We start from the raw sequence: 24,174 nt of genomic DNA, 5'->3' as shown, positions 1-24,174 counted from the left end.
AGCCTGGGTACGTGCCCTCCCACCACCCTTACGCTGGGACTCAAAGAGGGGTTGGCTTTGTATCTGTGTGTGTGTGTGTATTTGTTCATAAGCGTGTGCATGTGTGGATCTACTAGCAAAATCTAATTAAGAGAAGGTGACAATAGTTGTGAGCGCATACAGACACAACCAATACAGAAAATAATTAGGGTGTCTAATTGTCTATCAGCAGCCATGAAGATCCTCGTTCAACAAACTAAACTCTGACCTCCAACAATATTAGCCAAAATTAATCCCAGCAATGGACTGACATGACCCCTGGTGGTGTCAGTACGACCCCTGGCTGTTTTCTTCTTGTCTCTGGTTGGATGGCCACCGCTAAACTCCAGGGACACTCCACCTAACAGGGCTATTTGACATTCTGCTAGGTTACAAAACATCCCCTTAGCTCTCTTAGCAGCAGGCCTGACACTCCACGATTACAGCAGAGAGGAAGGGAGAGAGAGAGAGAGAGAGAGAGCAGGTAGCATATTCTCTCCCAGCAGCTTTGTCTGTGTGTAACCCTATGTCGAGGACAGTGCTGGAGGCGGGTGGATATGTCTAGGGGATTTCAGGGTGACCCGTCCTCATCAGGCAGAGAGAACATAGAAACAAATCACGCAGGTTACATACAGCATACTAAAGATATGGCGCCTGTGCAGTTCACGTTTCAAAGATATACTGTTTATCTCAACGCCGGAGCCTTAGCATTGGCCTTAGTCTCTTTCTGTATTAGCTCGGTTCTTCTTTTCTCTGACAGTTGTGTATGAGTGAAATGCAAGCCTTCACCATCCTCCCTTTTTTTTGGTTATGGTCTACAACTCCATTGGGAGATGCAGTGAAACCAGAACTTTTTTCTGAAGCGTTTTTGTTCCAGAAGGAAGAAAATATCATCCATAATCTCACAGACAAGTTCAAGTTCAGATTTTAATTCACTTAGAGCTTCAAATTATTGTTTACAGTCCCAAAGGGCATTACAGGCCCACAATTTTACAACAAACAAAGCAGGACAAGGCAGGACCCCCATATAAAGCCTTAAGATTTTTTTTTTTTTTTCGGCATTTCTGCTTTATTTGACATTCACAGTGGAGATAGACAGGAAAGGCAGGGGAGAGAGAGAGAGAGAGGGAGAGAGAGAGAGAGAGAGAGAGAGAGAGAGAGAGAGAGAGAGAGAGAGAGAGAGAGAGAGAGAGAGAGAGAGAGAGAGAGAGAGGATGACATGCAGCAAAGGACCTGAGGTCGGATTCGAACCCTGGTCACTGCAATCGGGACTCAGCCTTGGTACATGGTGCACGCTCTTTGCCGGGGGAACCCAGGGGCCACCGGTGCGCCCCTGGGTTCAATTCTTGACCAAGCCCTTTGCTGCATGTCACTCCCTCTCTTTCCCTTGCCTCTCCAGTCTCTCTCCACTGTCGCTATCCAGTAAAGCAGAAATGCCACAAAAAATCATACCCTTAAATAAATAAATAAAATTTACCCTACAGAAGGCAAGCCAGCTTAATGATTGTGATTAAATTTTTTTAGTTTTTGAGAGCTGTCCAAAGGTCACAGGAAGTACAGCTGTTAATGCTAAAAACATAAATCTACCTTGGTTTAAAATTACAAGATGTTTGCCTTTCATTTACATACACAGTGACAGACATCAACTGAGCTTCAAATGCCTCTGCGCTTGTGAAAAAGATGAAAACTACTGAGCTAATCATTTGGACTGTACATCGGTAGCATTCAAATGAGTATCAGTTTTTTATCACCGAATTAGTATCAACTTTATCAACTCAGTCTAACCCTGGTATCACTTGATTTGGACTGATCAATGTTAATATTCAACTTAGTATGGACCTAGTATGACCCAAACCCTATCTGTAATCCTCAGCCTAACCTTAGATGATACAAAATTGATATTAAGTTAAAAGTCAGCTCATAGTCGACTGATACTAGAATATTTACATTGGACAGGTTGATATGAAGGTAAGTGAAACTTGTGAAACTCAACTGATATAAAAGGCGATACAGAGTTGAATGTTAACAATGGGCAGTCAAATAAAGTGTGACCAACACCTCCTATGTGAAAATACATGGTGCAACAACAGCTAACAAAACAAAGGCTATCCTAGAAGTAGGGGTGGGACTGTGGCTCCCCATACTGACACCATGATATATGCATCCACTCAAGGGCAGTGTGATTGTATTTGCCTACACGCAAATGCATGAACACACAATTGTGTTTGCTGAACTGGCACATAAAGATACTTGGAGACAGTGTGTGTGCACGTGTGTGTGTGTGTGTGTGTGTGTGTGTGTGTAGATAACTTAGCAAGCGTGTCTGTATCTCTGTGCATCGTCTGAATGTGAAATGCACGACGAGAACAAAGGGCAGCGCCGTCCCTCTGTGAAGTGCACACTCTTTGAGATCACTGACCACTTCCTTTATTTACATTTCTCTTTGTCCATCTCCAGCTCACTCGCTCTTTATCTCTCCCTGTCTCTCTCTCTCTCTCCCTGTCTCATCTTCCCGACTTTATGCCTTCTGTATGTCTCTCTGCTCCTGTTCTCTCCTCCAGCCACCTTGCCAAGGTGATCAGTTGCAGTGTAGAAAGGGACTGGCATCGTGATGTGTACACTAAACAGCGTAGAGGGAGAGTACACAAACAACGGTCCTCTCCTGAATTCACACCCTGTACTTGAGCAAGAACTCAAACAGAATCGGGGATGAGGCAAATACATTTGAAACACTGGGGAGGAAAGAAGAAACAAACAAAAAGAAAATGCTTGGCTTGGCAGCGTGGAGTTGATATTAGCCACTTTAGTCTGACTGTGTATCTCTGGCATCATGCGCTCTCCTTGGGGCTTTACAAGTTTTCCCAGCTTGTTGCCTATCTGCAAAATAATGAATTTCTTCCCTTTAACTTGACCCAATGTAGCTGTTTTTTTCTTTTCCCATGAATGCTGTCTCAAACAAATAACTTCTAAATGTGTTGTGCTGCTACTACGACACCATTAGTAAACACTACTCGCAGTAGACTATGCAATCTTCCTTGTGGATATAACACAGGTCTTATTAGTTACAGAGAATGTATGAATTGTGTATAATGAGGTACCGTCTTGCACATTTTCATGCGCTATAGGGCCACATTGTGCATACTGTGAAAGCACAACAATGGACCGCTGAGGCTGATGACGCCTCCGTTTGCAATTACTGTGCTAACATGGGTATGTGCCGACAGTAGGCTTTTATGTAGACCAGTGTAAAATAGATTGTTGTGATCCTTTGTTCTGACTGGCTGAGCCAAGCCATTGTAAAATATCCAAGAAAGAAACTATATTAAATTTACGCAAACATAAAATCATCACTCCCACCAGTGCTCATGTGTCAGCTCCTGATTGAGAACTACTTTTTTGGTGGAGGAGTAATATTCACAAAAATGGGTACCATTTCAATGAAAAATGACAAAAATGTGGAATAAGCAGTAAAATTTTCATTGAGTTTTTTTGTCATTTGAGTCTAAATGGTCATAAATTAAATCAATTACTGCAGCTGTAATTCTTACTAATATAACTAGAAAGCATATTGAACATTTGCATTCTCTCTTCTTCAACGTAATGGTGTGCTGCTGATATTTGATAAAAAACAGCCACTCAGTTTCAAGCCGGGCCTAAAAACTTTTCCTAGCTGTTCTAATGTCCGTGTAAATCTTGGCATGAGGCTTACTGCAAAAACAAACTGACCGTTAGTCGTTTGGAGGCGTCCACTTCGATCATGCCACGGAGGAGGTTCTGGCAGTCTGGGGGGATGAAGTGGGGCATGTGAAACACTCCCAACTTCACTTTCTCTAGAAGGTTCCTCAGGTTGTCATCATCGAACGGCAGGGCGCCCTAGAGGAACAGGAAAACCGAGACGGAGAGGGCAAAGTAGATATTGCGAGGAGCGAATGAGAGATGTAGATGAAGAAAAGAGAGAAAAAAGGGAGAGAGGAAAAGGTTTGCGTCAGACAAGCATGAGAACAGAAAACAGGAGACCTCATCCGGTAAAGGGAAGTTAAGAAAAAAAAAAGAATATCAATGAATAACAAGATCCACGAGAACAAACAAAACCACAGTGTTTTGTGTCTTAATTCTGCACGACATAAGGAGCAGACTTGCTTTCTCAACTTTTACAACTCTCCAATTAGAGCGCTCTGCCCTCGGCTGCAAAGATAAATAAATAATAAACAGCGGTAAGCAGGGAAAGGGCTTTTCTAATAATTACCCAGCTTTCTCATCTACCTCCTTCGTTTAGCATTCTCTCATCAGAGTCATTTATCAGAGTGAGCTGACACCTCGCAGATGTGGCTCTTTGATAAATGACAGCCTCCACCACAAGACAAGATGGAGGGAGAGAGGAAGAGAGAGAGAGAGAGAGAGAGAGAGAGGGTGAGGGAGATGGAGAGAAAGGCTGAGAGAAGCAGAGGTAGAGGGAAAAAAAGAGGGCAGGCTTGTGTAACAGATGATCTGAGCGTAGCCTAAGTGCTGGGGAGTATGTGTGTCTCCCACAGTCAAACAAATGGTTCTCTCGCAGCCAGACAGCAGGACAGAGGGGCTGGAAAGACTACTGAAACACAACAGGAGAGAGACAGTACTCATTCGCAGTCAAACTCATAGACTGGGAGGAACTTTGATACGCAGCACAAAAAAGTAGGGTCACAATATAGACAATGTCAAACAACATCAAGTTTATGCAACACGGAGTGCAAGAGCGACTGTCCTTAGCACAATTATGCACCCAGTCGCACACACACGCGCACACATGCACGGACACCAACACACACCACAGAGAGACAAAAACTGAAAAAGAGGGGGAAAAGAGGCAAAGTGAGAGAGAAAGACGCAAAAAACAAAAGGCAAACACGCAGGGCCTGTGGCCAAAAGCCGCCCTGTCAGCGCTGGTATTTATTTTGGGCTCTCTTCTTTCAGTCTGGCTGTATGAATTATTCATGGAGCAGGAGTGTGTAGGAACTACAGTACAGCTGTTGATGAAACAAGGCTTCAGGGCTGCACGGCTGGGGAACCACAGACATAATGTAGCTGGAGAATAGACCTGATTATGGATACAGCGATGTGTGTGGATACAGGATAATGAATAAAAAGATGCTTCTGTTCTCTGATCTGCTATTGCGCAAGCATATAAGCTTGAGGGCCTTTCTGTAACATTTTCTGATAAGACCCTGTAAGTGTTAGGATTGCGAGTTTAACTCCCCGAGCTCTTTCAGTGGATGTCGGTAGCGAGCGTCAAACTCCCACCATCCTCTCATCCCACTGAGCTTGGGTCAATCTCAAGTCATCAGTCTGTGCGCAAACTCATGACTGTCATGTCGGAGCGCTCTCTCGCTCTCTGTCGTTTGATCTCGCTCAGCGCCTGCTGTCTCTCGACACCGACGTAGCTGCTTGAAGGGCTAGACGCATTGCTGGCCGTGAAAGGAAGGTGACTGTTGCACCCCTGTACAGTCGTGCATAGCAAAATTACATTGTGCTGTATTTCCCCGGGGGGTGTTTTAAACTGTATGCCGGTCCAATCACCATCAGTTAATGACAAAGTGACACTCACCACCAATAGGGCAAAGAGAATGACCCCACAACTCCAGACGTCTGCCTTCCTCCCGTCATACTTCTCTCCCTAGGGATGAGAGACACAGAGAGAAGTGGCTGAATAGGACTGGAGGGACACTGACAAAAACTGCTGGGTTACAGGGCACTTTGGTAACACACAGGTGGGTGGTAGTGGAAATATTTTTAATATTATGAATTAGTGAAAAACCTTGCTACTCACCCTTATGACCTCTGGGCAGGCGTAGTGTGGAGACCTGGTGGGGTCAGAAGAAAAAGAAAGGAGGGAAGAGAAAAAAATGAGAGGGTAATTTTGAATTTTAAAAACAGATTTTTTTGACATCATAATTTTACCATTGCCATTTTATCTATTCTAAAACCAGTACTTAAGTCAGGATGAGCAGTATTAAGGTTACAAAAGTGACTCTCAGAGTGGGATCTGCTGACCCTCAGGGGTCCTTGAGGGGTGCGGAAGGGATTCTCAGCAAAATGAGGAATTGTTTAATTTCACTATAATTTAATTCACCAGAAACAGTTATGATACACAAAGTATATGACTAATTATCTTATCATTAAGTTTTAATCTCACAAATTTGAGTCTATTTGCCAGTGTTCAAGCGTGACATCTGAGCAATTTAATACTCAACACAAACCAAAATGTTCCGGTCCTTGGGGCAAAATTACTTCTAATGGGGTCAACTTGGGAGTCTTAAACATGAAAACGTGTGACAACCTGCGCCTTATAATACCTCTGTCTAAAACACAAAGCAAAAAAAAAAAAAAGAAAAAAAAAAGAAACACAAACAGGAGTATAATAAAAACAAAATCCTCAAGAAAAAAATACATCATCTTGAAATTGAGCGACAAAGTGCCATTGTCTATGGTGCATAATTTACCCCCATAACTGGAAGTGACCATAAACCTTGCCCAGCAGTCTATAGTGGGCATGCTCCACCCTGAGGCAAGCTGCCAGTGGACCAGAGGTCACAGAAATCGGAGCTGCACAGCCCACATCCTGGATCTGTTTCTTCCTGGTCTACCAGATGGCCAACTTGGCCTCTCCTGACAGAAGGTTTACCAGAACCTGCACCAACTTCCTCCTCCGGCTGTACCTTGGGGCAAAAGTGAGCTATGCAACAGAAAAAGAAAACAGAAAGAGAAAAAAAAAAACAACTCACCAAGTCCCCGAATCATGGAAGAATTAAGTAAACAAAATATTAGATCCTAGCTAACCAAGGACACTGAACACACAGAGGTTACACAAAACAAATGTGCCACTTAGAGAAAGAGAGAGAGAGAGCGAGAGACCAGAGAGGTGAGCTAAGGATCCCTCCACTTTTTCTTTGACTTCTTAACTCTCACAACCTAACTGCTGCACTGAAAATAAGCCATGGTTATACAATCATAACAGAGCAAACAGCGACACTTCCATCTGTCATTTAGCAGGCAGACACTATTGTATAAAAATGAATTGAGAGAGTGAACAGAACAATTTAAGCAGACAGTAACTGTCTACAGTGCACATAGATCAAGATGTGCTTGGGGAGTTTAGACATCCTGAGGGTATGTGAATGTCCTCCTGCTTGCTCACTCAAGGGCGTCCTCTCACAGCAGACAGTGAACAGACCCACTAATCTTTACAGCACCTGGATGGGCTGACAGTAAACCCAATGGCTAGATTGACACATCAATATTGTATGAAGATTTATGGCGCTACCTCGTAACGGCTGCTCCATAAGCCAATACCTATGGATGAGTGGAGCGGTTCAGCAGCGGCTTGTTCTTCTCTAAAACTGCAGTGGCAACTTTCCTATACTTTGAAATTACCGGCGTGCCAATTTTCCTGTCTTTAAATAATAAAGGTAATAATAACAAGAGCTTTGTGACAATCTAAAATCAGATAAATTATACCACCTTATAATTTTAGGATGCTTTTTTTCTGTGATTTTGGGCAGGGCTGTACTTTCTTTGGACAAGAGTAAGTGGATGCTGTCTGCATGCAGAAAGCAAAGCAGTCACCTGTCTCCCAAAACCTCTTCTCCATGTGACATGTACTCCACCTCCTGCTCCCACTCAGTCTAATCTAATGGCAGGATATTTGGTTCTAATGAGAGACTATCTGAGGTCTGTAAACATGGCGCCCATTAGCTGGGCTGTTGTCTTGTGTACTCATGAATACCGGGCCTGACGGCTCAGCTTCCTCAGGCTGTCAAAACGCCGGGCGATGACAAACACTGCCACCATGTCAGCGGAGAAGTTCAAACGGGAGCCTATGCAAATACGGCCCTCCTGATTGCAGGTGTCATAGTGCATTATGCAGATGAGCGAAGAAAAAAAAAAAACACACTCGAGATTTGCACTAGTTATGCCGCATGAATACCACAACACACGAAGCAGAGAAGCCGGCGTGAATATAAACTCATTATTTGCTGAGGCTTCAGGTGGCAAACAGAGCGCATTTAAATAAAGACTGAAATACAAGCAGTTCAGGTTTCTGTTACAGCTGAAACCTAATTTAGCTATATCAGGACACTCCATTGCAACAGTCAGCCACATTACCTGAATGTTTATACCTCTCCAGTGTCTGTCCCTCTGACCCATATACACCCTTTTTTAAACTTTGTTCTCTAGCCTACACGTCTTTTTGTTCCTGCTGCAATAACTTTATTTTCCCAGGTGTCAGTAAAGTTCACGGTTTCATATCTTGGCTCATCAAATTGAAATCACGGCCATAAGTGAAAGCCCACACCTCATGAAATTGACGCTATGATGAAAGCAACTTAGCGAATCTTCATACAAGGAACACTGAATCCAGCAGCAGGGATACTAAAGATAAATAGAAATGCATTAAAAACCGCTTCCACCTGAGCAGAGTGTAAAATGCTGTGTTTTGAAGAACACCCGCTCATGGATTGTCATAACATCAGTCTGTCCTTGCTATTTGCCAGAGCTCATTTACTCCCTCAACCTAACACTACTCATCACACAATGAGTGCAAAATTCACATAAATGAAATCGATAGCTGGGCGCTGTAGGAAATAGTGGCATTTTATTACATCTTGAGGGCAACACACAGCACTTTAGAGGAAAAAGATGCTGCTGTGAGTGGTTTGTATGATAGAAAAGGCATTTAGTTAAGGACCTAGGGTCACAGTCAAGCTGCAGACTGTGCAGAAGTGGTGGAACAGAAATGACAGAGACGCATGAAAATGTGGCTTTATCTACATGAAGAAGCTTTTCTATCAGTGTTGGAGGGAGAACAGTTGCCAGTGAAAACTCTCAAGTGTTTGTAAGTTTAGGATTTAGGTCTCAAATAAGTTAGAATCACAAGGTTACCATATCAGAAAGCACACACGGTATGCTGGGAGGTATTATGATTTCAAATTATGTGATTTCTTAAGGGAAAACTGGCAAAAATCAAATTACTTAGCTAGTATTATGTATGCAGACCTCTGTCCTGCAGCCTACATCATATTTAACATCTGTCTGTGTAGTGCGGACATGTAATACTGGGAGCAAACTGAAACATGCACCTCCATCCATCCATCCATCCATCCATCCATCCATCCATTTTCCATAGCCTCTTACTCCTATTGGGAGTCACAGGGGGCTGGAGCCTATCCCAGCATGCACTGGGTGCAAGGCAGAGAAACACTCTAGACAGGTCTCTCATCTGTCACAGGGCGAACACAGAGACAGTCACACTCTCACATATTACATGCACCTCATTTATATGAAAATATTAGAATTAATCTTTTCCCACCTAATTTGCATACTTCTGAAGTCATTCACTGCATGCAAGATAATTTCCTTTAATCAATCAGCGCAACAGAATTGACAAACAGCAAACAGTGAGGTACCCACAGTTGGCGTGTGAAGACAGCGAGAGAGAAAAACAGAGAGATAAAGCTTGCTGTGGGTGTGTGGATCTATGTTAGCATATGTTTGCCAGTGCCGTGGCCCATCTATATGTGTGTATGAGCGTGTTTGTGTATGTGCTCTCAGGCTCCCATAGGCCGCCCCAACTCTCATCCTCACTGAGCTCCATTACCCATGGCAAATGGAATGCATTTGTGTCAGGCTGCTGAATGGCAAGTGGGGGCCAGATAAATGTGTTTAATTAAAAACTGTCATATCTACACTTAGAGATGGGACAGTCAGAAGAGCATGGATAATCAATAATCACACATATATGGCACACTCACTTGTATCAGGCATGTAGATACACACACACACACGCACACATAAATGATGCTTATACATACATAATACAAACACAAACACACACACACACACCTACACACATACGTACACACATACACAAGCAGCACTGGAAATTATGAGGGAGCTGAGAGTGGGACAAAAACAGAGCTTTTACGCCAAGCAGTGTTTGTGTGCACGTGTGCTCATGCACGCGTGCTTGTGTGAATGCATGTATTTATGTGCGCGTGTGTGTGTGTGTGCGTGCGCGCATGTCTGTGCCTCTGTAAGAAAGCTCTGTGTTCCCACCTAAAGCAAGCAGCACTTTTAGCCCTGTATAAATGTACGCGGGGGACTAAACAGATGCAGCGCACCTGGATCGGCTCAGAGAGGAAGTGGAAAAGAATCAAATATAGCAGCAAGAGTGAAGCCTACAGAATACTGAGAAAACCGGCTGAGAAGGAGCTCCCTCACTCAAGGGGCAAGTTAAGTAGCCTATCTAGGAAAAGGACCCACTGCAGTGTGGTCATCATCGCTGCAGAATGACTCAATGGTGTAACTTTTACTTGCAGATAGCTATGTACACTGCTCTCAGCTGGCCTGGTGTCTGTGGATGAGTCACAAGAGCTCAGGCACTGGACTACTCTTAATAAAATGATGCAACAACTGAAAGTGTATGTGCCTGCTCCTGTGTACGTGCTGTTGGGAGGGAGGGAGGGATTCAAAGAAAGAGAGAGAGAGAGAGAGAGAGAGAGAGAGAGAGAGAGAGAGAGAGAGAGAGAGAGAGACCGAACCAGTTGAGGACAGAGGGTCCTTGAGGTCGGGGCTGAGCTATGTGTGCTGAATTGCATGCTTGTAAGCGTGTGTATTTCGGTTGTGACTGATTTGGAGTTATAATCTGGACAGAATTAGGTCTGAGCTCGGGACAGATGTCACAAGGCCTCTCTATCTCCCAGGCCTGCACACAGCATAATGTGTCACTGCAGAGCAAAGATTCTCCTCAAGACATTCAGGTCACCAGGCATGTGCTAGCTGAAACTGCTCTTGACCCATCCCATCTGTTTACCTCCTAGGATGAAAATTTGCCAGAGAGCATTTTTCTGCAGAGCTTTGAAATCTCTCTGCTTATCCACGCTGTCACTGGATTTGTGCACACGCAGCACACAAGTAAAGTATCATGAATAACTTTGTTGCTTTTTTTTTTGACTGACAGCTCCAATGACACCGGTCAGCCTCAAACAAAAACACTTCAGCGACACGAGGGCTTCTGTCCCCTTTCAAGTGAAGTCCTCAGTCGTGAATACACTTTGAAAGTGACTTTTCCTGCGAGAGAATTCATTGCAGTCATTGTGGGATTGATGGGCCTGGCATTGTGGTGGCTGCAGGATCATAAAACCCAGCATTAGATATGAGGAGATGGAGAGCAGTAATGTGTGGCAGTGGCCCTGGCCCTGTTCACAGCCAGATAGCACACACTCTGAGAAACACCGACCGGCTCTCCTCAAGAGATCAGCAGGGCCTGATAACAGAGGCTTTGAGAGCAGGGCACCTGGCAGAGGGCTTGATAGCTCCACTCATCATTCCCCTTTGCTTTTCCCCTCTCATCTCTCTTTGTGGCATACTGGCAACTCCATGCGACCTCCAATGACATTTTTTTTTTTTCCCCAATGAAAACATGCTTTGAATCATTAAATTTTAAGCTCTAGACAATGTGAGTTAAACGATGTATTAGGCAGCAGGAATTACACTATGGCGCTGTTCACACTTGGTAACCACACTTAACATATGTCTCAAGTGATAGGATGACAAGTGGACAGCTCTCCTGTAAGTACAGATGGGAACTGGGATCTGATTCGATCACTCAAAGCAGCTACAGAGGAGGTCATGGATACATCTGGCCAAACACAATTTGTGCATCCTGCTGCCTTCCCGACAATAATGGAAAAATGGCCCAGAGGCTTGTGAAAGGAAGGAGGGAGCATTTGATAGAGAGCAGTTTTGGTGCTGAAAAATAATACCGGTATATGTATTATTTAAATATTATGTAAATTTAACCTTGAATGAAGTTTGCCTCTGCACTGAGATAGCACCGTCTTCATCAAGTAATCCAAAAAAAAAAAAAAAAGAGAGTGGTTGGACACATCTGCTTTGTGAATGGGCCAGACATCAATAATAGGATGGGTGGGGAATATGAATGCAAGGAGGATAGTGACAACATGGAATATAGAAGTGAGGAAGAAGAAAGAATGGAAGTGGGTTGAGGTAAGGTACAAAGGACTCAAAGTGAGGAGAGAAGAGAAAGAAGTCATTGTAATGGATCTGAGTCTGACGACAAGTCTGATCGCGAGTTTTCACAGGAGAAGCATTTGAGATCCATGATAATGCCGGGGGTGAGCGTCAGTCTGTCTCAGCCGTCCATTTGCGATCGGGTCACCTGAGACAGATGTTAAAACCACATCTGAAGTGGGCCTGTGTTTGTGTTACTCACCCGCAACTGGTTTCCAGTAAACTGTCTCCGACCTGAAGAGAGGCCATGCCAAAGTCTGCTATCCTGATATTGTTCTTCTCATCTAGCAACAGGTTCTCTGGCTTCAGGTCCCTGTGGCTGAAAGATGATGAGACAGAAACACACAGCAGTTAATGAAACATGAAAGTGATCTCTGTCACACTCTGCATGCACTAGAGAAACTGTGAGGAAGTGAGAGGCAACCTGGAGGGTCAATCCAACACCTGTTGATCAAGTTTACATACACACACACACGTTCGTGCGCACGACTACACACAAACACACAGAAACACTCAAACACAAGCACTCATGCATGCACTCACATCCGCAGAGACACTCCCGCACTGTGGTATTGAACCGTGTGTGTTCAAAACCACCACTGTTAACCAAAACAGCTCCTCAACCTGGACCATTACGGCCCACCCTCCTCTGCCCACCACGTCTCACTTTGATCTGTCCATGCTGTGACTCGGGGCTCCCACCTCAGTGCTGGGCCGGTACGAGGCATGACAGCCCCCTGCTGTGTCCTGTTCTCCTTCTGCTCCCTCCCTTTGCACTCCTCTTCCCCTTCCTCCCATCTCCCAGACAGCCACCAGCAAACCAGCTGAGCAAAGGGCGTCAAGGGGAGCCGGCCACAGAGGTGAAGTTCATTAGCTGCCATTCATTACCATTAAACACAGCAAGGGGGATAATAACCGGCGGACACCATCTCTCTCCTTAAAAGGGACTACTGAGAGGGATATCGTCCTCATATTAAATATGCTGTATCTGTGTCGGAGGTTAAAATCTCAATTTTGATGAGTGACTGTTCAAAAGCAGGCGGGCATTACTGCTTTATCGTGCATTTAACATCTCTTCCTGGGTCGTGTGTTGTCGTACATCACACTGCACTGTTTTTGTGATGTCTAACAGGGCCGATTTATCTATCTATGTATCTATCTACCCGTGTGTGCATGTGTGTATGCATGTGTGTGCACGTATGTATGCATGTATGTATGTATGTATCTATCTATCTGTGTCTGTGTGTCTGTCCATCTATAGCAGAATATTTTTGTGATCAGAGGGAGAGTTATGAAGCCACGGAACAGACCTGTCAGGATGCCATGGACTAGACTTTCATCTTTTCTTTAGACTAATGATGGAGAGAGGAGGGGAACAATAGCTGGGCGCGTCTGCCTTTGAAGAGTGGCTCATCACAATGGACGTTTAACCTTAGATGACATCAGCCGCTGTACAACTCGTTTTCTGTCCTGAGGGATTAGCTGTCAGCTGGGTTGTTATCACACTGGCACTCTCTGTGATCCCTGCTATAATTGAAATAAAACACTGATAGCATCTAAAACAGGTCTCCCTAGGCTAAAAGTTTCAGCAATTCACACAGCCATCATTTGGCAGTGAAGTCAGTAGCATGACAGTTTGTCTTTCAACTAATACTGTCAAAGGACACTTTAATGTTTATTTGAGCTGCTCAGGGGCCGCCAGTGCAAAATTTGTACTGGGCATCTCCCAGGTATGTGTGTATGTGAGTATAAGCCTCCATCCCCAAGGAACTACTCCCACAGGCTGTTGCTGCAGAGTAAAGTGCCCTCTGTCAACATGCCTGATTAAATAATGATTGGAGGAAAAAAAAAAGGATGTATCTCCCGGCAACTAAATGTTTTACATATCTGAAAGTTACAAATTGCTTGTGACTGGAGTTTAAACATGCATCAAAAGGTCAACTCCAAACTTTGTAGACACAGAGACCAGGAGACAGGCCCTGGAAGACATGAAATAATTTGGTCTGACATCCGTGACAAAAGCAATGGCCCAGATAGCATTGACTGTGACTGGTGCTAAAGAGTGTTCAAACTTTGTTTAACACTGACACCATATAGGGGTGATATAATCCTGATCCAAACTCAGATGCAAAAACACACAACAGGTCATGGTCGAAAGGCGTGAACTGCTGCCATAAACAGGCTGTAAACGTTGTGTTCACGCGGTTCTATCTAAGGTGAAACACACAAAAAGCAAAACCTCAGCAGACTCACCCATGAAGGAAAGAAGGGAACGGCATATTTATCTACCAACAACATCAAGGGGACAAAATTGCATCTGGGTGCTTTATTGGTAGTCGAGACCCTGGTGTCCATAATACAACATTAAGCTGCCTCCCTCTGACACATTAGGCTGCACTTTGCTACTGTAATCTCGCTCACACGGTGGGCCGTGCAGTCAGGATATCTCTCTCTTCCGCTCATATGTCATGTAGTGGGTGCGGTTAAGTGGGTTCAACAGCTGCAATAAGATTGCAGATAACTCCAGGTTCTAATTTTTTTTTTCGTATTTTTTCAGGATATCAAAGAGACGAGTACCAGATAAAATAGAAAATACCAAGAATAGAATGACTGACAAATGACAACAAAAGAGGCAATTCCTCAATTACTATAAGCTTTGTCAATTATGCTTTTTCAACAAATGATTTTTTTCGTCTGTGTAAATAAAACAACTAACTGGTCGAGAGCCAGAACATGTAGGCATATATATATATATATATATATATATATATACATATGTATACATATAGCCAGAAGAACTGAACAATATACAGTATGGACTAAAATAGAGAGTGCGGAGCTTGAAAAAAATCAATTCATGCTTTTAGGCTAAATTTGTGCAAAAAACAACATTAGTCTTCTAACACTATACAGTTGTTTTTTTTTTGTTTGTTTTTTTTTGCACCCATTAGCAATAGGCAACTCCTTAACAAAAGAGTTACCATGCCTTGCGCTTTGAATGGCACAGACACAGTGGTATCAATCCAGTGACTGCCGCAGTTAAGAGTCAAAATCGACCTGCAGTTTGGGAGCTGTGAACCATTAACTTGAATGCAGGTCAGTTGAGTGAGTGTCTTTTTCCAAAACACCCTAAAAATACCTCACATTTTAGCATACCAAAAGCAGATGAAACCATGAAAATGTTAGCGCCGTGCTCTCCACTGGCCTGCACAGGACCAAGGACAAGAATCAAACAGAATAACAAGGCACTGCTGCAAAAGGCATTTAATTCTTCATATCAGCGCTTTACTATTAATAGTGCTGGTCTACTGTTGTTCCAGTGAGTTTTATCCTTTGGTGGCTCATTCACATGAACAGCAAGGACTATATATTTCTCTTAACCTACATCTGTGGCGCAAGCGGACATGAAGTGAGTTATTATCTTAAAGGTGATGCGCACGTCGCCTTGCAGCGCGTTGTGTACAGTTCCATTCGGCATAATTTACATGGTACACGTGGGTCTACATGCTGTCTGAGCAAGGTTTACACCCCAGTGGAGCTGTTAAACATGATTCCTGCAATCTAACACCAAGCTCTTAATTGCCTGTGATCATTAGCACCTTCTGTGCTGATATGTTCTGTTTTACACAAGGTTGTAATGGGTCTTTTCTCTTGGGGTTCACATTCCCATAATATACCAGTCGCATTTATGGTGATGAGCACTTTATAACTGAATCCTCCAGCCCATGGAAATTGCACTTTTCCCATGATGACAACTCTGACATAAACAATGTTTAATATTGCTTCCCTGGGTGAGACTATGCGTTATTGCGCAATGATATGTGGCACCAATTAGCTAAATCAGAGTCAGTTCTGAACACTTGAAACTTCCACTAATGCATGAAACGTGTCTTCCTGACATGATAACATGCCCGGAAAACAGCGCACCTGTTTCTGCGTTTTCATGAAGTACCGCGGCTGGCCTAGCACCATCATTGTTCGCTGGAGTGGGGTTTTTAACATCACTGAGAGTTGAAACGCACCCATTTAGCCCCTGGCACACCTCTGTGTCACCCTCCTCTTTCTATCTTGCTTTTTTTTTCTGACAAACTTTTTTAGGCTTCCGTTGACCCAATTAGAGTGGGACCAAGCACATTCACTAGAAATGCTTTAGGCTAATATTCCATTGCATTAGCAAAAGAGGACAATGTTCTGACTGCTCACTTAGATGTGCTAGGCACTCACGTTCATTAGCCAATGGGGTTAATTGTGTATTAAGAGCAATGAGGGATGAGAAAGATAAAATTGTCTTTTTTTTTTTTTTTTGCTGCCTAATGGAATTGGTCTGTTTCTGCTTTTCTGCTTAAAGCAGGGCATTGGTGTATGTATTTATAATTTTTTCTACTAAATTATTCTGTTGAGTTTGTCTTTTTTTCCCCCCTCCTCCTCCTTCTTCTTCTTCTTCTTCTTCTTCTTCTTCTTCTTCTTCTTCTTCAAAGTAACCGAGATAGAAATCCAGAGTACAACAAGTAAGACAAATAATTTGCTCAGGGCGAAAAGGCGAAAAGTAGAGCCAGGTGGGTGGGTGGGGTTATGTAACTACTCCAATATGGTCATAAATTACAGCATAAATATAAGGTTACTACAGTATTTTATTTATTTATTTATTTATTTTAAGCTGAAGCAACTCCCTAATTGGCTTCAACAAGCTATGACAAGAACAGGATTGGTAGCCTGCAATGGCCTACAGTATACTTACTATTACAATGTCAGCATCATCATGGCATAATCACACACATTTATCTTTTTCTGTCAAATCTCCTGAAACAATACAGTGCCAAAGTTGTAGCCAATTTATGATATTTATCATATATACTCTTTTGCATAATCCTTTTCATGATATTGGAGAGCTCACCAGGACAGCAACTTGATGCTTATTTTGATCAAACTCATTTGTCTCCCGTCATTTACCCTGTATTAGTATTTAAGGATGGGCTACCATCAAGCTTTTTTTTTTTTTTTTTTTCACGCAAAATTTACCTCTCAAATGACTAATTATGAGAGCATTCCTTGTGCCATCTGGAATATTCCTGTCTCCTCCTCTGAGGTATTGAGCAACACTGGGGAGCCAAGCATTGTTGCGGTGACTAAAAACAGGATTACTATGAAGGCTGCATCTGCAGTACTGTGAAACTATGAAATTTTGTTTTGTTGTGCTGAACTGCGTGTGTGCATCCCAGTGCCTCCTCTCAATCCGGAGGAGCCAGACTGGGGAATGAGACCTTCCACAACAAGGCAGGATAAGCAGACAAGCTGTCAGAAGAACAACACACTGATGCAGTGGCATAGATATTAAAAGCCCATGGCAACAATCAGACACCTAATATAGAGAACCATGATCATGCATAATTCCTCTTGAAGTAGTCCCTTGTGCCTTGTATAAAATGAAGAAGTTTGTATTCTTTATCATCATCTCATATCTGATTATCTTTATTCCACCTTTGTTCTCCGTGTAGTGGTGAAATCTCCCAGTTAGCATATTATCTTAACAACACCCGATGCTTCTTTTCTCTCTTCTATACTGCCATCCTCATTTTGCCTCTCATTTGCCAATTCTTCACCGCCCTCATTCATGCAGGCTTCCCACATTTTTCTTGGCACACTTTCGTTCAAGCCCATTCCCCTTAAAACAACTGCCATAAACCAACCTTGTACCTTCATACCGCCTCCACTTCCTTCCATTTTCCATACCCACTGCACCCATTTCTATTCTCCTCTTCCTTCATTCCACTGTTCTCCAATGCGCCCCACTTCCTCCCCGCATCTCTCCCCCTCTGCCCCACAGTTACACCTCAACGCTTTAACTGGCACTGCAGGAGAAGGAAATGGGAGAAAAATGAGACAAGGGGAGAAAAAAAAAATAAACAATTTCCCATTCTGTGTTGTTAGCGGCCATCAGCCATAATGATAATAGGCTATAAACACAGGCTTTCTGCAGGCAGGCAGACAGACAGAGACCATCAGCTGGGTAGATTCTAGCACAAATGTCAACAAATACAGAAACACCATACAGGCACGAGGGCACATGCTGCTGTCAATAGAGGGATGGATGGATTCATGGCAGGATGGGCTGGAGGATACGCTGCAGGTATGCATGGGTAATGACAGAGGTGTCATTACATCATTAAACGGAAAAGATGACAGAGACGGAAGTGAGCGAGGAAGATGGCGAAGGAGACAGAGAGAGGTAAACGCTGATCAAATGAGAGGAGCTGTGGCTTGCTTCACCGCCCTCCGTGGAACTATAAGAAAGTAATGGCAAAGACAGAGAGGTGGGTGGCTCTCTAACCCCCTGGAAGAGAGGAATAAAGCAAACTAATGACAGGGGAAATGTGGGAGACAGACAGAGCAAGAGGCAAAGGTGGATTCAGATGATGTGCACATTGATGGGTTTGTGTGGGTTTAATGTGACTTCTGGACCAGGTGCGTGCGTGCATGTACATGTAGGTGGTGATAATAATATGCAATTCACTGTCAGGGGCAGGATGGATGTACAAGGATGTGCCTATGAGTGTGTGCGTGCATGTATGGGGAAGCTATGAGCTTTAGGGACGGGGCTCTCCTCTGAGGTGCACTAGCAACCTCTGCTTGACTGGGCAGGATGCTGGGAGTCATTCTGTGTGACGGATAGTCTTTATCTCACACCCACACTCAGTCCCTATGTATCAAGCACACGCACACACACAGGGTTGTTGACTGGGTTACAAGGGGAAAAGACGATGTTTTCCCTTTGTCCAAACCACAGTCATTAGTAAACAGGCAGAAGAGGGATGCGAGAGACCGCACGGCGTGTTGCAGTCAGGGTTAAATCCCTCATCGATCATGGCAGTCATCGGCGGGTCTGTAAATGGGTGTGCTCCTGCACATGACCATGTGTGTTACAGCTGATGCATTCCTCCAAATGTGTATGATAGAGAAGGCTAATGGAAGTGGGCGGACCAGATGAGCAATACAGAGATACAGAGGTGTGTTTAGTGTCATCCCTTGTTCCTCTGACCGCAGGCTGACCCCTGGGTAGTCTCAGTGCGGCCCCAGAGACACTGGACCAATCAATGCACAATATCTTTATTGCTCATGACAACAGAAACATCCCATACTGGGCTTATCGCAGGTGATCAGAGCCTACAGAGTTAAGAAATGGTAAATTTATGTGAGGGTGAAAGGTTGACAAATTAGACAACCGGCATTCCCATTCCCTGATCTTCTTCTTCCCATTAACAATTTGAGTTTCTCATCTCCTGTTAATGACCGCTTCCATCATTCCATAAGGGAAAAGACAGGATGAATTGGTATATGAATAGATTGAGTGATAAGGTGGTGGCACGCAATGTTTCACCTTGCCACGTCCAAAGCAGACACAGAGAGGCGAACACACTGTGGCAGCAGGGACAGATTCCTGATTCCTCAGACACAGCCGGTTCAAAGGTTTGATCTCCAGGGGTCAAAGTCAGGGTAAGAAGCAGACAAACAGCTTGTCAAGTGTTCAGGCAAAAAAAAAAAAAAAAAAAAAAAAAAAAAAAAAGACACAACCGTTTTGTTCTTCTCAGTCCGTCTGTGTCTCTGTGTTGAGTGCTCGCTCGCAGACTGCCACATCGATTTCTCAGGACAAAGTTTGTAAACTATACAACAGATGCACATCAAGACTGACAAGAGGCAGCTGAAGTGGTAAGTCGCTTTTTGTTAGGATCCCTTCTTAGAATTGGAAATTAAATGTAATATTATGAGAAAGAGAGAAAAAGACACTGAATCCCTAACAGCTCCAGGGGCTCCACTTGGAGGCCTTCAGATAGTTTACAGTCACAATGAGGGGAATAGGCAGCCAGTTTGACATTGTATCTATATAAACAGTGACTATTTTTCACTTACTGCTTCAACTTTCAATATATATCTCCTTTACTGACTTTTCCTTCCCCTTCTCCTCCTTTTTTATCCTTCATTTACCTATCTCGTCCCCATCTGCTATCCTCCTGGGCTTCAACTTCCTCCCCATCTCCTCCTCGACATTAAGAGAAAACTGAATCAGAGAGCAATCTGAATCAGGCAGAAGAAACACTGAGTCATACACACAGCCATTTCCCTGTTCGTTCGCTCTTTCTTTCATTCATATCCAAGCTCGCATCCATCTGGCTACACGGAGATATTTGGGGATAGGACGTGGGCGGAGGACGGAAGTATGAGGCGATAAGAGGGAGTGAAATGGGAGGTGCGCTGAAAAGGAGAGGTGGGGAGTGTGCATTCACCCCTCTGCATGGTGAGTCACACAGAAAAAGGGAGCACTTCTAACAGCCCATGTGGCTCCCCTGCGCAGAAAAGCAGAGATGGAAAAAAATGATTGGAAGAATGTTTTTTTTTTCTTTTATTTATTGAGGGGATGCCGGGTTCTCATTAGTGGGAATGGAAGCGAGGTGAAAAGGGCTGTGTCTGTCTGTCTGTTTGCCCCTAATTGAGGTTGGAAGGAGGGCAAGAGTGGGTGCAGCAACACTCCCAAATAATCCTCCTCATGATAAATTTACCAGGCATCCTTTTCCAGGAGCATTTGTGCGGGGATTTGTGGGGGTTAGTGTGTGTGTGTGTGTGTGTGCGCGTGTTTGAGAGAAAGAGAGAGAGTGTAACAAAGCAAAAGAATCAGACAGAGAAAGGGATAAATCTGCTTGTGAATCTTAGAACAAAAGAGCTGTGATACTCGATGTGTGTATGTGCACGTTCGTGCTTAATGTCAGTCCCAGATGCTTTTTCCTAATTGGCCTAATCTGTTCTCCTCATAGTCAGTTATTTACAGAGACTGATAAAAGCCTGCTAACTTTCATTCCCTTAGGTAGGACAATTTTGTTCCATTACCAGTGGTACAAGAGTTATCTTCTGCTTCTTCGGTTCACTCTGGGAATTCAAGACTGAATCCATCATCAGTGGTTGTTAGGTAGTTCAAACAATAAAATGTACTCAAGTGCACCAACTTGATCCAACGAAGAAAAATTCAAAATCATTTTAACAAAAGCATGTAGCTTTTACTGTGCATAACTGCACCCACAATGGCTTTAATATAAAATAGCAACAGCCCAAATGTAATTGCCTCTCTCATCAACTGTACTGTACAAGGAAACAAAGCGTATAAAATGACATAAATTCAACTGTACCTAATCATTCCCTGACTAAACAGTTTTATCCTGTCTTTTTAATTGCCCATGAAACATTATGCAAATCTATCTCTCCGGCTTTGAGTGCCTGCACCAGGTTCTGGGGGAATATTATACCATCACCGTTTTCCCTGTCATCTTTAGCAGGAAGCTATTCAGCCTCCAGGAAAAAAAAAAAATCTGGGATACTTGACCATGCAGGAAAGAGGAGAAAAAATTAATTCTCCAGCACTTTCAACCACCACAGCCTAGACACCTAGTCCAGCCTGAGTTGCATAAATCTTTGCCGTGAGTTGACGGCAAGTTCAAGTTCAAGTTCAAGTTCAAGTTCAAGTTTGAGTTCATTTATTTATATAGCACTCCATTACAAGCATGTCTCAAAGGACGCTGGAGAACACAAGCCATCCTACTGTAAATCTAACTAATGCAACAAAATAAAACCCAAGGAAACACGAGTTCCAAAAGAGCATGACTTGGCTACCTAAGAGCTACAGCGCTGAATCTGGTGAGAACAACCCCGGTCATGGCTGTGCTGTGACCTTCTCTTGATGCCTTGATATGGCCATAGCTGGGAGGCTCTGGATGTGAATGCATTAGCAGGACAGGGAGCGAGAAGCCGACGGATGCTGTTTCATGCTAGTCTGCCATCCCTGTGCTCTGCTATGCAGGTATGTGAGGAGAAAACACAGAGCCCGGGGCGAACGCTCTCTGGAAATAAACTTTCCCATTCTGCTGGAGGAGGCACAAATGGATACATACACATGTGTAAACTCACACACACACACATGCATACAAACACAAAATGCACACACGTAAACAAATGCTCCAAGTCGGCGCCTGCTGGAAAAACTCTTGTGATGTAGTTTTGTCAGAAGAGTTTAGTTCAGGAGCTACAAAACAATAAATGATGATACCTGTGTCACATTAGTTAAATTATAAAACCAAATCTCAGTGGATACAAGTAATTAATACTGAATGTTATAAAGTTAAGAAAAATCACTGGGAATTGACGGTAAATCATGATGCCTTTCCTGTCCTACTTGTGAGGATCTCTTGTTCGCTAATGTTTAGTGAATGGGCAAGTCAATCAGATTTTTTTCTCAGCATATGTATATATATATATATATATATATATATATATATATATATATATATATATATTTCTTCTCAGCTCTTAAAACGATGCATATAAACTATATTTGCACATAAACTGAGTCTGTTATATGGCCATGGGTGTCCACTTTGGCACTTTATTTGAGCCAGCAGGTAAATCCTACAGATGCCTCTGACACATCAGCATGTCTCTTTTAAACAATTAAAATATGCTATGAAAACCAAAGCGTTAATAATCAGACTTAACCATTCTCACTAGACTGTCGTTTCACAAGAGGCAGCCAATTAGTTCCTTTTGAGAAATACATTGTGGCCAGCTGATTCACTGCGTTACTACAATAAATGACTGGACAGCTTCTGAACATTTGACTCTCTCCATCTGAAAAAGTGTCAGCTGACTCAAGCTCTCTAGGCTGCACACAAACTGTAAAAGGGGCATTTTGAGAAAGAGAAGGAAAAGCGCACACTGCATAACAAGCAATTCCTCAGTTCCTCAAGTTTCCTCAGTTCTGTAATCTCCACATTGAGTCAATGGTTTGGAAACCAAACAGCAATCCAAAGCTATGAATAAACTGAATGAAATTTAAATTGTTGATTCACATCAGGGAGAATCTGTATCTTTTACAAAATCATTATTTCTGAGCTCATCATCGCATGACAACCAAGCTAAATTTTGTTATAACCCTTGGGTATAGTTCCTTATAAAGTGTGCAACTTTATCGGATAAAGTCATGGAGTAGATCACAGTAAAAAGCAATAAATGCATGTAACTTATACTTTAAAGAAAAATAACCAAAACGGATGCTGCTTTACCTTGTTATCACATTATCACTGTGCAACACATACTGTAAGTACCTTGTACTTACTGATAACACTTTAGTATACTTAGTATATCTTGTACACAGCACTGTACTTTGAGGTAATACCCTGAAACTTTTTCGTAAAATGCACTGTTTATTTGCTTCCCTATGTCAGTGACTGGTACCATACAACAGGGATTCATTCTGCACCGATATCATGAAAGCTTTTACATTTCCGCTCTAAATAGCTTTTGTTTGGAATAGACATAATAAAAAATGAGAATTATCAGAAGCCACAGTCTACACTGAGTGTTGCTATTATTACAGTATATTGCACCAGTCCCTGCACTGACTGCAAAACACCAAAGCAATGACTAAAGGTGTCACTAAAACTTGTGATTGTCACTTAAATGTTTGTGTCCCAAGACCCACCAAAAGCAAAGAAAACGGCAAAAGAAAAGTAACTTAAGGCAACTTCTGCTGGATTTCTCTCTGTTTCCAAGATAAACGGAGTGCAGTATTTTTTTTTTTTCATTCAACCCTTTCACTACCACACTGTCACCAGTCAAATCCAAGCTTGTAGTATTCAAAGGAGTAGCAGCTAGTTCTAGTCCTTTATCTGTGGACCATGTAACCTACCATATGGAATGACTGTGGCAGAAATCCAGGGCGGAGATGATCTGTCTGAAGAATTTCCTGGCCTCTTTGGGTGTTAACCTGCCCTTCTTCACCAGGTAGTCAAACAGCTCACCACCAGACACATGCTCTAGCACAAGGTACCTGAAACACACACAGAAAGAGAGAGAGAGAGAGAGAGACTGTATGAAAGAAGGATAAAACAGAGAGAATGATGGAATAACTTAATGACCTAGAAAGAAAGTCTTTCACACACATACAGATAGGAAACATTCAACTCATCTGGAGGCAAACAGACAACTCTGCTCTCCAGAGGGCTCTTTGAAAAGACCCAGAGGAGAACATAGGAAGAGAATCAGACAACCTGA

The 24,174-nt window shown here is 43.1% G+C and overlaps 1 protein-coding gene across 1 annotated transcript in view; it reads right to left on the bottom strand.

Moving 5' to 3' along the window:
• brsk2a (BR serine/threonine kinase 2a) overlaps window positions 1-24,174 on the bottom strand; it is a 192,266-nt gene that overhangs the window by 26,744 nt on the left and 141,348 nt on the right. Inside the window, 5 exon segments of the mRNA XM_030054053.1 lie at window positions 3,745-3,891; window positions 5,600-5,668; window positions 5,822-5,855; window positions 12,287-12,403; window positions 23,810-23,950. Coding sequence (XP_029909913.1) covers window positions 3,745-3,891; window positions 5,600-5,668; window positions 5,822-5,855; window positions 12,287-12,403; window positions 23,810-23,950 — 508 coding nt within the window.

The sequence above is a fragment of the Myripristis murdjan genome, chromosome 6, assembly GCF_902150065.1.
Source record: "Myripristis murdjan chromosome 6, fMyrMur1.1, whole genome shotgun sequence".
NCBI lineage: Eukaryota > Metazoa > Chordata > Actinopteri > Holocentriformes > Holocentridae > Myripristis > Myripristis murdjan.
Note: the sequence above shows the minus strand (reverse complement) of the source record. Positions and strands in the feature narration are given on the sequence as shown.